Source organism: Phallusia mammillata, chromosome 4 (assembly GCF_965637545.1).
Source record: "Phallusia mammillata chromosome 4, kaPhaMamm4.hap1.1, whole genome shotgun sequence".
NCBI lineage: Eukaryota > Metazoa > Chordata > Ascidiacea > Phlebobranchia > Ascidiidae > Phallusia > Phallusia mammillata.
In genome coordinates this window covers 13,597,161-13,609,824 of record NC_137255.1, presented here as the reverse complement: position 1 = coordinate 13,609,824, position 12,664 = coordinate 13,597,161, and the positions used below count along the sequence as shown (strand labels likewise).

Genomic DNA, 12,664 nt, shown 5'->3' with positions numbered 1-12,664 from the left:
TGTCAATAGCAGCAAAAATAATATATCATAAATCCACGGAATGCATTTCGTGAAACGGATTTGTTTAGAATGGCCTGCCTTTGCTATCCTTTTCGTTGTGTTATTAATTTAAACCACTTGCTTATTAAGGTTGCGCGTTAATTTGGCGTCGTTTTTTATTTTCTAATTTACAAAGTAGGCCTACTTTAAAATCATTGCCCAGATCGTTTATTGTAAGTTAAATAGGGGATTTCCCTATCTCTGACATCGTCGACAAAAAAGTGCAAAATCGATTCAAAATAGCGAAAAATTTTAAAAAAAAAACCATAGATACTATAAAACATAGATGAGAAACAAACGAGCGCAAAAAAGGCAAATATATAGAACAAACAAAGAAACACTTTTCTTGCGCTTCACGCATCATTGGTTCTAATAGGGTGAAGTTTGAAGCATACAACAAAATGGAATTTTGCTGTGAAATAATGTTTGGTGACGAAGTTGGGAGTGACCTAGACGAAGTTAGTGCTTGGAAAAAAGACAGCGTTTTAATAACAATAGTTTAATGTCTGCTTTCTGTAAATTGTAGGTCTTGACTCTTCCTTTGGAATCGGCTGTCGAAATTATCAACCGAGGATGTGAAATGGCGGTACAGGTACATTTGGTAAAGGAAAGGTCAAAACCATCGGAAGATGCATTGGCGATAATAGCTGAAATATTTTCAGGTACAACGTTATTTTTACTAAAACTACAAGTACAGATTGGACATTGTTCTTCATGTACTACGATGCAGAAATTGTAGATTAAGTCTAGTTTTTAAATTTAGATTACTGCAGAAAACCTGATGGCAACCAGTTAATGAAGCGATTTTCCTGCAATGCTGTTGACCTTGGCAACAGATGCAATTTGTCCACTGGTGAAATGCTTAAATGTTTTGATGCAATACGTTTGGTACACAAAGAGCTGGAAAAAGGAGAAGAATCGTGTACATCTATAGAGGAACCAACCAAGAATGATATTGATATGGCTGCCCATATTCCAGATTGGAAAGAATGGAATATTTTGGATTTCCCCTTGTAATCCGCGCAAATTTAGGCTTTTTACGTGTAATCCGCGCAAAAAAATGTTGTCCGCGCAACTTAGCACAGCTTTCGTAGGTAACTATAATAAACTTTCTTTAAAGTTTTATATTTTCGTTTTACAATGAAGTTCTATGCCGTCACAAGCCTTATTTCGCGAACAATCTACGTAAATCAGTCAAGCACATCGAAACTTACCGATCGTCACGCTTGAAATAACATTTCTATTTCGCTAACGTAGTCCTTAAAAAGTACATTTATCTGGATTTTTAGGACGTAGTTTGACTATTAAAGTGACTGTTGGCTGGGCAAGTTACTTAAAATAATGTTTTCTGCTTGACAAATAATTAAAAAAAGTTATGAGCAGTTTGGCAATCAAAAACTATCCTCACAAAACAAATCAGCAAAATGTTTGAATCGTTATGAAAATGATACAAAACTGAAGATTCGTCGTGTTTATTGCTTTATTTAGTTGTTCTTTTTGTCGGCTGGATAGTCTTGCAGGCGTTACATACAAATTGCGTTAATCGTTAAATCCGCCTGTCAATCAAAAGTCTATCGATCCGCGCAGAAAATTGTAAATCCGCGCAATTATTTTGACGAAAAAAATATCCTCCGCGCAAAAATAAAACTTTCCAATCTGGCCCATATTGCTGGATATATTTTGTTCAAGTTAAAGTCAAAAACGTCATGTAAAGAAGAAATTAATGTGATTAACTCGTGTTGTGTAATACCAGATGGAAAATTTTTGTTATCAGTAACAGAGCCAATCAAAAAAATAATATTATTTTGTGAAAAGAAATTTAGAACTTGGCGTACAAATTATGGCATAGATTTAAAACTCATTGAAGAGTGCATGAACTCTACTGTTGTAAAAAAAACTCTGTGCAGTGTATATGTTGTGACCCTAAGAAATTTGACATGTGCCTTAACATTGTTCGAAAAATAATTACCTACTAAATAAAAATCCGAGGACATCGATTTACAGCCAAACTGAAAGAAGGCTTGCTTTTAAATGGTTCCAGCAAGTGCCTTAGAAAATCGTTTAATACAAAAAAATGATGTATGCATGTTGTGATATTTTCACTTTTTTATTGACAATACTAAACCAATAAATAAGTTACATGTTTCCTGTCGGAATTTTGATGTTTCTGGCCACAATACCTTACAGTTAGAAAGGTACCTATATTTCAGGCAAAACAGTTACACTTCTTTAGTAAAAAACAAGTTCCATGTGACAACACCACATAATATTGTGACATATTTATAATTTACAACATTTTCTGCGTTTGCTGATGTTGCCACTGTTATATTTTAAGTTACGCTTGGTAATGATTATGTTATTTCTGTATCCAAACTCTTTAATGTCAGGGTTATCACATCGTCGGCCAATTGATCGTTGATGGCTAAAATATGCCTCCAAAACATCTTGTGAAATTCGCTTGCTTGCAACAAAATTCAAACCATTAGCAAGCAAATATCTAACAAGACACACAATTCCCTTTGAAGCCATACACAGACCAACATATGTCTGGTTTGATAGAAAAGACTTCTCAGCAGCAGATTCCCCAAACTTTTTGACATTGTCTTCTCTCCATTGGCACAAATAGGAAACAAATGTAGTTTCCAACCAATGGAGTCTCTCATCATTAGTACTCCTTTAAATAGGACTTTTTGTAAAACTGAGAGAGAAACAAAAGTAAGTCAATATACCTGTAAACTTTAGTATCAGTTTTTCCCTTCCCCATTTTGGTGTTCATACAATCAAACCACTTGTCCATTAATAAAACAAACTTTGCGGTTTCCACCATTTCGCTTTTTTTTTTGCTCACACTCATCGCTTTGCATTGATATTCCAACCCGTTGAGACAAAGTTTGTGCAGCAAATTTTACGTTCATTTTTGTGTAGGGATTTAAATTTATGTGAGAGTTTTTAAGTTTTGTAAAGTAGAATTCATCTGAAACAGAATTAGGTTGCAGGTTGCAATGTATTATCAACAGTTAGTTAATAACAAACCATTTTTAGCTTGGATGTATTGAAAGTGGTCCCAAACAATGTGTTTTCCATTGCAGTAAATCAGCCTTTTGCCACTTCCACTATTTTTGCTTGAAAAAATACAGTTTCTCGTTGTCTTAAGTAAGTGAGGTGGATCTGGAATTAAGTACAACTTTCTGCCAGGTGCAAACACATTTTCTGTTTCATGTGAAAGTTTTCCTTGACACATATTTGCAAACATTGTGCGATTTGCAGACAAACTGTCAACTACCACAGCAAGAACCTAAGTCAAAGATTGGCAGTTATTATTTTGCATTATTATCACTAAACGACAAATAAACCTCACATGCAAACCATTACACTCCAATAAACCAATAGATTCCCAAACAATTGAGGCCAGCAAAGAACCATCAACTGACGATGTAGCAAAATAAGCCAGTGGATACTTAAGACCTGGTGTTCCACAAAAAGACTTTCCATAAATTACAAGCGCATGTGTTGCCATTTCACCCTTTTTGAAGTTTAATCTGTTGCCAAAGTTGGTAAAACCTAAAATTTGTCCATTAGATGAATCATACACCAGGTTCTGTCGAACTACAACAAAAACAGATACATTAGGGATCAAACTTATAAAGGTTACTGTTGCAATAGGTTCTTTTTACTTTTCATCTCATCTAAAGTTAAAAAGATAAACTTTTCTTGCTCGGAGCATGTTGCAGAATAATTCTGAATAAATTCCAATGTTGTTCTTGTCCAACCTGCTTCAGGTTTCCTAGCATTTCTTTAAAAACAGTTAAAGGGTAATAAAACATTTATGTTTGTACACTAAAACATGTATATGAATCAACCTGTAATCAATTAATGTTCTTTTGGATGGTAAAACAACTACACCACTTTGCCTCAATTGATCGTAACAAGATGGGCTTTTTGTTGCAAGATTAAGGGCAAATCTATCACATAACTGTTATAACTTTGCAACAAACACGTGATAAACAACAGGAGTATTTACCGAATAATTTCAGGATGAAAACGACTTGCATTTTTGTGTCTACACTGCAGCTTTAATTGCTCAGCATAAAACTGTTGACAAAATTTACTCTTTCCCTTTTCCATGATGGCATGAATGTCATCAGCCAGTTTTGGGTCCAAGTCAGCTAATTCATTTCCATGATGAATCTTTTTTTGCAAGATTTGAATTCTATGCAGAAAATGTATGGTTAAGTTTATGCTAAAACTATAACTGTTGATTTTTCTGCATACTTATTTTTAAACTTTTTTGCAGATGCTAGAAGCCTACATTTTCTTGCTTTTGCTGTAATTATTTGCACTTCTTTATTTGCTGTTTGTCTTCTGTAGGTTTCTCTTTGTTTCTGCAATCTATGCTGTTTTTTAAATTGAATCTTGCAATTGTTACATTGACTTTTACTGTCACTTATTATAGAGCAGTTGGTTGCTCTGTTCAAAAATGTATATTGTAATTTCCTGCCTTCTTTGTATGGTACAATATGCTGTTTGATCTGATTTCAAGTTCAACACCTAAATATTCAAACATGCCTAACTATTGGTTTACTTGCTCTATAAAACCACTACTGTAATGTTATTCAATAAGAGTCTGACCTGGACACACAGTAAAATGTGTAATTGTCGACAAAATAGATTCCAAGCGAGTGTGTTTAAGATCTAAATTAAGTTTGCAAAATTCGACAGGAACAGACCAACCACAATAAGACAACTCCATGTCATCTAATCCATTTATAACTAACTCCCACTGTGGCACAACATTTGTTTTGTATCTGCAAATTACCTTTAAAAAAATTGTTATTACAGCTAGGTTGCTGGTTGGGACAATTAAAGAAACAATAAAGTTACATGCTACTGTCTAACCTGATGATCTTTAATGTAAAATGACCATAAATGTAGTCCTCTGTTCATCAAATTTCTCCCTGATTGTACCAACTTAGATAAAGATGAGTACATCACTTTTTTACCTACAGCATGTTTAACTAGAGGTTTTCTAGCTTTAGTATGTGGAATGGAAACCGATTTTGATGGTATGTTTGCTGTGGGAATGGCACCATACTTTAGTTGTCGTTTTCCTTGCTTGTCTGTATAAACCATTTAAATAGCATATTTATCATATCAAAGCGAAATATCCAAGTATAAAACTCAACTAAAGTAGGCTATTCTGTAACTTATCTTACAAATATCTACTACCTTCAAAAAAGTCGGTGGGGTTAAAATGAAGGTCGCATATTCCACATTGGTTTCTGTGTAGTTGTGAAAGGATGTTATCTTGTTTTGATTGGGGGTCTCTAAATTGCAAGATAAATCGCCGTAAATTTTCGTGGTTCTGGTACTTCGAGGTGTTCGGTTTTAAAAACCTAATGTTGGCGACAACAAATATTTGCCGCTTTTCTTCCTGCTTCTGTCGGTTTTTGGAATAAGAAGATGAACAACCCGGAACGGCACAAAACGACGGCGCCATTGGATAACAATGGTGTTTAAACTATCTTACAACAAATAACCGCGTTGAAAAATTAACCACCTATTAGAAGCAGTCAACCGTGACTGTACGAAACGATTTGACGTGTTTCCAATCTATACTTTATAATATCTATGAAAAAACAATATCCTAGAGCTGTTACCAATATGTTGACTTTACATAAACACAATCTAGGACTTGAACAGCAATATCAAAAACACATCAAAGTTTTGTTTCACTTGTGATGTATGCTGCCCTCTGGTGGCAAAATACATTTCCCGTCATGCATTGCGGCAGGGTGGAATATGCGTAAAAGAACTAAAAGAACCGAAACTGCTTTCAACCAAGTAAGTGTAAATGTATTTGATGCATGCAATCCAAATGTCATTTGCATTTTGCATTGCAGTATAGTTAACTTTATTCAGCTGATACAATATATTGGTATTAAATTTAATGATTGTCTTTAGATGTAGATCATGAATGATAATGGGGAAGACAGTTCACAGAACAATGACTTCACAATATTACAAAAACAAATCGAAGTGCATAAAATGCCAGATCCTTCCACCGTTAAAACATTAAATGTTCATCGAAACGTAGCAGAAACATTGGGTAATACGGAAGATTCTGCAAACAATCCTCCAAAACTAGTCAAGACTAGTAAAAATGAAGACATCAATATAAGAAATAAAATGTCTGAAAAACACATATGTGGACAATTATCCCAACCAACTACAATTGATGGATCATCTGAAATCTTCGAGGGATGCAAATGTAGTGACCTAAAAGTTGTTGGCATCAAGTTACGTGAAACTCAAACTAAAAAAGCATCCAAAGAATCTTCAAATGTATCACAAACAAATGGAATGCCTACTGTTGAATCACTGGAAAGAGATGTAGAGGTATTACTGTGATGTTTTTCATTTTTGTTGTATTGGTCTAAAACAGTGCCGTGTTCCGGGGGAGCACGGGTGTAGATTCACCAGAAACACCCACTAAAATCCATTTCCATTTTAACTTCATTCCCTAATTAATCAACTATTTCCCATACTATTTGTCTATATTGAATTTTTTACGATTACGAATTCTTGTTTATTCTATTCGCTTGTTTAAAGTCAAAATTATTACCGAATTCCAACATGAGATTGCTATTTACATTTTTTAAGGGGGCCCACAGGTCCTACAGGGTTACTTTTTAGGGGCCACAAGGTCCAAAAGTTACGTTTAGGGGACCACAGTCCACGTAAGGTTGAGGTCCACTGGTCTAAAACTTAGTTTTTGTTTGAAGGAATTTAAAGTGAAAAGTGTGCAAAGTGAAAAAAAAGTGGAACAAAGCAAAAAAAACAAAATTCATCCGATTTTTTCAAATGTATTAGTAAGTGCAATGAGGAAACAAAACAACCACTTTCCAATTGTTTACATCGGTGCTCCAAATATTTGTGATATGCGGGTAATTTAAGTTTCTGTTCTTTAAAGAGTTTGCACTGTGTATAAATTATGATGTATATATATAATTTGAAGGCTTATGTCAAGCAGCAATCCGAACAAAAAAAAGAAGCCATGAAAGATGATTTCAAAGTCAAGGAAAATGACAAAATGGTATGTACTTAACAATGGAATAAATTTAAAACACAGAAGTGTAGCATGCTGTTTGAGTATAATTCAGTTGTTTTTGCTCTACAATCTGCATATGATCTAGTGTTTAATTCTTTGCCTTATTGCAGGATTTATTGAGCACCACAACAAACTCTCGCTTGCAAGTGTCAAAAATCAATTCAAAAGAAAGAAATGATGAAGATTTGAAGACAATCAATGCTGCAACGTCCACTGCTACAAACACAGACAACCCGCAAAAAGTATTGGACAGTTTGCAACATGTGGAGAGTTCAAATGCAACTAAAGACCAATTCTCAATTATAAGTGACAATGGTTGGAAAGATATAGCTAACTGTAATTTTCCACCAAGTATGGTCAAGGTGACACAAAATATTAGCAGAAAGCCGGCGATAGAGGCAATCAATTATATCAACCAAAAGAACAATTTGCAACAAAGGCGTCGAACTGTTGGCCTTTTTATGAAACAGAACTCCAGCTCTAAACTTCAATATTCATTCAAACCGACCACTACTACTACTAGTCTTTCATCTCCTGTGTCTTCATCAAAACCTGCACATGTGACTATAAAAAAATCAAGACTGATGGGCCCAAACCAAGTTATCAGTGTTCCTTTAACTTTGTCCTCAAAGTCCATTTTGCATATTACACCCAGTCAAACTGGTATAACCATGAGCGCAAAAGCAACTAAGTTGTCAACACCAGATCCAATAAAAGTTACCGATACAAAGACTGTTGAGACTGTAAAACCTTGTGTTGCAAAAAGTGTTGCTGTAATTACTAAAAGCATTGCAGATGCAAAATCAAGTGTTGCTGTAACACAAAAAGGTGTTGTAGTTTCAGGAGCAAATTTTGTTGTAAAAGGAAATAATGCTTCTTTGCCATTGAAGAACGTCACTGTTACTTCAACAGTATCTGCTATAGGAAAACCTACTTGCACAATTGCAGCAAATGCAAAACGATTTTCGGTCAAATTAATAAACCCTGCTAACAGTATTTCCACCAAGCTGCACAATGGAGTGGTGAAAGTATTTTCAAATATTCCCAAGAACAATTTTGGTTCCCCAAGAGTTACCAAAGTAAATCATGAACTGAAAAAACAATTACAAACAGGTGTTCATTTACATTATTTTTTTAAGTTAAATATTTACTGATGTATTTTTAGGAATAAAAAGAAAAGGAGAAGAGAATAAAGGCACTGCCAAAAAAATTTGGTATGTAGTTTTATACATAGACTGTGTTTAGTTGTTTATATCCTATGCAGTGTGTGTAATAAATTTATTCTGCAGTATTTCTGAAAAGGACACAAATATACAAACTGAAAACAAAATCTCTCCTGCTACTAAGGAAGAATTCAAGCCTGGGTCAAAGTTCAAAGGAAGACCGGGTTTGTATTTTGATTCTGCAAACGTTATTTTTGATTTAAAAGTATAAAACAGATTCTACAAACTTAAATGTCTATGTACATACAATGTTAATCTTAGGGTGGCATTTATTGCCAATGAAAATAAACTTGATCAAAACATTTTTAGGGGCTTTGGTTCGTTTTGAAGATGGTTTAGAAATGTGGGTTGACAAAATGAGAGATGTCACTTTTGTTGATGATGAACCTATTAAGTCATGGGCATTGAAACCAGGAACTGAGGTGTTTGTTTAATGAATTTTTTCATGTTGGTCAATTTTCTTCGATTAAAGCATGGTTACTTTATGAGGTGAATCAGTTTAAAATGCTCCGTGAATAATTTAAAACTGCTTTTCTTACATGTTTTTGTCGTATTTGCTGAACACTTGTAATGTGTTTATGTTCAGTTTACCATTTGGCTACCAACCTTAGTGCAGTTCCTTTTAAATATTGGCTACAGGTCAAATAAATTTAAATATATTTGTTTGTCAGGTTGCTGCAAAGTTTTCAGATGGACTTTTTTATGATGCTGTTGTGGTGAGAAGCTTTTCCGGAACTAATAATCATAAAACAGGTTGGTGATGAATTTTTTGTATATTTTTAGTGGGCTTTAAAATTATTTACATGCAGAAATTAGTAAGGATAAAAAGGAAATCGTGAAAACCAACCCACCACCCGCTGATTCCAATGCAAAAGCTCAAGTAAAACATTCTGAAACAAACAAAAAGATTGAAACAAATGATGAAATGGTGAGTATTTTACCAAATATATGTTTTAGTTTTAAATGTTAAAATTTGCATGCTGGGAAAGCCTTGTTTCTGCTTTGTGCTATTTTTAAAAACACTAAAATGTTACACCAACTGCATTCTACTGTTTAATTGTCATTTTTTTGTAGAAGCCAGCTTTAAACAAAAACCCACAAGTTCAAGTGGAAAAGTTAAAGATAAAGGTGCCTGCAGTTGTTGTTGTCAACAACAAGGTAATTTTAATGTATGTAATAATGGTGTAAAATTTTATACAATGTCCACATATAGAAAACAGAAAACAAGTCAGAAGAGAAGACTTTATCAACAAATGTTAAAAAACCATCACTTGGCCAAAAGTGGATGAAATGCCCAAATTGCTTCCTAGTATTTATTAAAGTAGCAACTTATCAGCTGCACCAGCAAACAGTTTGTGGACAAAAAGCTTGCATGGTTGAAGGTATGTAATATCTGAGTTCTGGTTGGTTAATTATATAAAACTTTTTTTTTATATTGTGCACCCTTCATAACTGATGCTGCAAATCCCATGTTCCTTGTTGTTGATGTACAACAACTAAGTGGTTTGTTTTGCTGAGTTTACAGATAAAATCAACACATTCAGCCAGAAATTTTCAAATGCAAATTGTTAAGTGACATTTTTCAGAGATCAAAAAAATATGTAAATTGTGTTAGTAATGTTATCATCCACACATCACACTCTGTCATCATATACCCAAATAAATGTTAGATTGGAACTAAACCAGTATTTCAGGCTGTTTTATAATTATAATTTTTTTTAATGCTGGATCCACAGTTTTTCAAAAAGTTTAAAAATTTTGTACAAATTATACATTAATTGTTTCATTCACATGTTTGTTTCTGTACTTTTTTAAAAAAAACAGATAATGAAAAAATGATTCTTTCCAAAAAAGCTCAAAAAGCATGTAACAATGAATATGAAATAACAATGAAAATAAAAGTATTTAAATGCAGCCAATCTTGATTGAAAATCTTGTTGGGTTCTAGCTGAAAATAACTTAAAATAATATCCTACTGTTACCATAGATGATAGCTTTGAACAAGACAAGGAAGTTCAGGTTGATGAAAGTTCAGTTCCTCCTATTGTGTTACAAAGCAAAGAATGGAGAGAAAAAGGAGGCAAACAACTGTATACTGCTGGTGATAGAAAGCGGTGGTTTAAACGGTTTGTGTTTATAACTTATTTTTACACTGCAAAAAAAAGTGTAAAATATAACACAAACTCAATGTAAGTTTATCAAACGTTTTAACATGATTCTAAAAAAAAATCTGTTTGAGCCTTTTTTGACATTTTTTTGTTTCTCTTGCGTATGGGGAAACATGCAACTGTTTTTTCCCAAGTGAGTGTGATTATAAAATACTGCACTGCAAATACTACACGTCATAATGAACGTGCTACTGTTTTACAGTTGGATTATTGTGGCAAAACAGATAAATCGTACAAGGATAAATATGAAAATATGGTATGGCCATTATACAGGGTAAGTAGAAAATATTTTATCGTTGTAGTGGAACCAGATTTCTTCATCGTTGGCAAACTGACAGCGGAAAAAGCAAGTGGTACAACGGAATGGTTCGTTCGTTGGTAGGAAACAACCCAAAACATCCCAAGTGCGAATTTGAGGTGGAATACACCGATGACGATCATGACAATGGACCGTATGCAATCGCCCTTTACGAAGACTTTCCACATGACATACGAATTGTCGTTCGATAGTTTATTTCATTTTTCTGTCTGTTGCCTTGCAGTATCGTGCTTCTACCTGCCACCGCGTTTTGTTATTCAATTCTTGACTGTGAACTTTTAACTTAGTTATTTTCACTTCTAGTTCAGTTTGAGGTTCGTTTAGTGCCCTCGTTGTTCTACCGATTTACAACCGAAGGTCAAAGCAGTAAGAAGTTTTTATAATCTGATAGAATTGACACACACACACGCATATGGTGCTAAACTTTGAATAGGTAGCCTATAATTATGATATTATTGTGTAAGCGCTGAATACTGTACGCGTTATTTGAATTCGTCCAATATTTAACGACCCAAGAGAAAAAAACAAAACCTTTAATATTAAAGGATAAAATGGGAGCTGTGTTTTAGTTCCATGGTCAAATGTTTTTGTTTTCTTCGACGTTCACTATTTATCTGTACGTTCTAGTCAAAAGTGCTAGTTATATAGTAGCTTACCTTAGTATCAGTTTCCCGAGTATTGTACGGAAACAGCAACATCAGCGAACTTTCGGTTGTAATGTAGTTTTAAAACAAAATGGTAAAAAAACGGATCACAACAGGAAAAACAGCTTGGATCTTAACTTGTCAAGTAAAACTGTTGTTAAACTCTTCTCGCTAACAAGTTATCAGTACCGGACCGACCCTGCCAAAAAACTCCGTGTATTTCACAGATCTTCATGTAGTTTTTGGATCACGTTTCGAATTTGGTTCGAAATTAGATTCCTTGACGGCGAGTTTCATTTGTATGTGTTGGCATATAAATCATTTAAAAACCAAAAGGAGGTCAAACGCTTACTCCATATATCTCCAATGTATTGTTACTTTTCCAAACGGCTTAGGTTCAGAATAGGCGCTGGTATTTTTTTTATTACGGAATTTTTTTGTTTCCATAAATTATTTTTTTTACTTGACAATATGTTGAGAACACAAAAATGGGAGATCAAAACAGCAAGATGGTTGGGCAAGTACTATTTGAAAGTTTATGGCAGCTTTATACAGAAACTGTAAACCTTTTCTGTAGCTGACCAACTGTTACCGGCAAATTTCTCTCTTGCCGAGTGGTTAGCCCAACCGCCTTGTGATCACAAGGTCAAGGGTTCTATTCCTATCTCGGTAGCTTGTGTTTTCCTGAGCAAGAAACTTAAGTGGCATTGCTCCAACCTGGTGGTTCCGATGGGTTGAAGTAACCAACTGCCTAAAATGGAAAAAATCAAATAAATCAACGTCATATAAAAACAGGCAGCTCGACGGCGGACTCATTGGGAGCATAACGCATTCAGGCATTGCCCGCCCACCGAGGATAAAAATGAAACAAACTATTCAAAGCGATCTTTTCTCAACTTTACGGATGATATCACCATAGCTAAAGTGCCTGTTTATAAACCCCACATTGCCAACAAATTTAAGAAAACTCAACAGTTCAAGTTTTAAAATTCCTCTCCGGTTGGGAAACGCTATACTAACTTATCCTCTTCAAACTTTTTCTGTTGTTTGTACTTACGTAATCACTAAACTTGATAGGAAAATAGACTTCGATCGCAAGTGGCCTAGTATCTGTAAAGGTTTAACCTAACATCCGCTCTCACTTGACTCTTGGATATAATTCG

At 34.3% G+C, this 12,664-nt stretch overlaps 2 protein-coding genes across 3 annotated transcripts; both read left to right on the top strand.

The window, feature by feature from the left end:
• The first annotated feature begins 385 nt into the window (after positions 1–385).
• LOC145223485 (uncharacterized) lies at positions 386–1,056 on the top strand. Its single transcript, XM_080089900.1, has 3 exons — positions 386–497; positions 566–701; positions 803–1,056. Exons 1-3 carry the CDS (start codon positions 441–443, stop codon positions 1,054–1,056), a joined length of 447 nt encoding a protein of 148 aa, XP_079946026.1. The 5' UTR covers positions 386–440.
• Positions 1,057–5,744: 4,688 nt separating this feature from the next.
• LOC145223842 (uncharacterized) lies at positions 5,745–11,139 on the top strand. 2 transcript variants are annotated; one of them, XM_080090242.1, is made up of 14 exons: positions 5,745–5,880; positions 6,001–6,435; positions 6,822–6,983; positions 7,055–7,132; positions 7,258–8,260; positions 8,313–8,361; positions 8,437–8,534; positions 8,680–8,792; positions 9,042–9,123; positions 9,180–9,298; positions 9,445–9,498; positions 9,584–9,752; positions 10,358–10,496; positions 10,841–11,139. In XM_080090242.1, the coding sequence occupies exons 2-14, from the start codon at positions 6,010–6,012 to the stop codon at positions 11,046–11,048; spliced, it is 2,700 nt and encodes an 899-aa protein (XP_079946368.1). In that variant the 5' UTR covers positions 5,745–5,880; positions 6,001–6,009; the 3' UTR covers positions 11,049–11,139. The 2 variants fall into 2 exon arrangements, with proteins under 2 accessions (XP_079946368.1, XP_079946367.1); XM_080090241.1 differs by having other exon boundaries at positions 9,445–9,528.
• Positions 11,140–12,664: the final 1,525 nt, after the last annotated feature.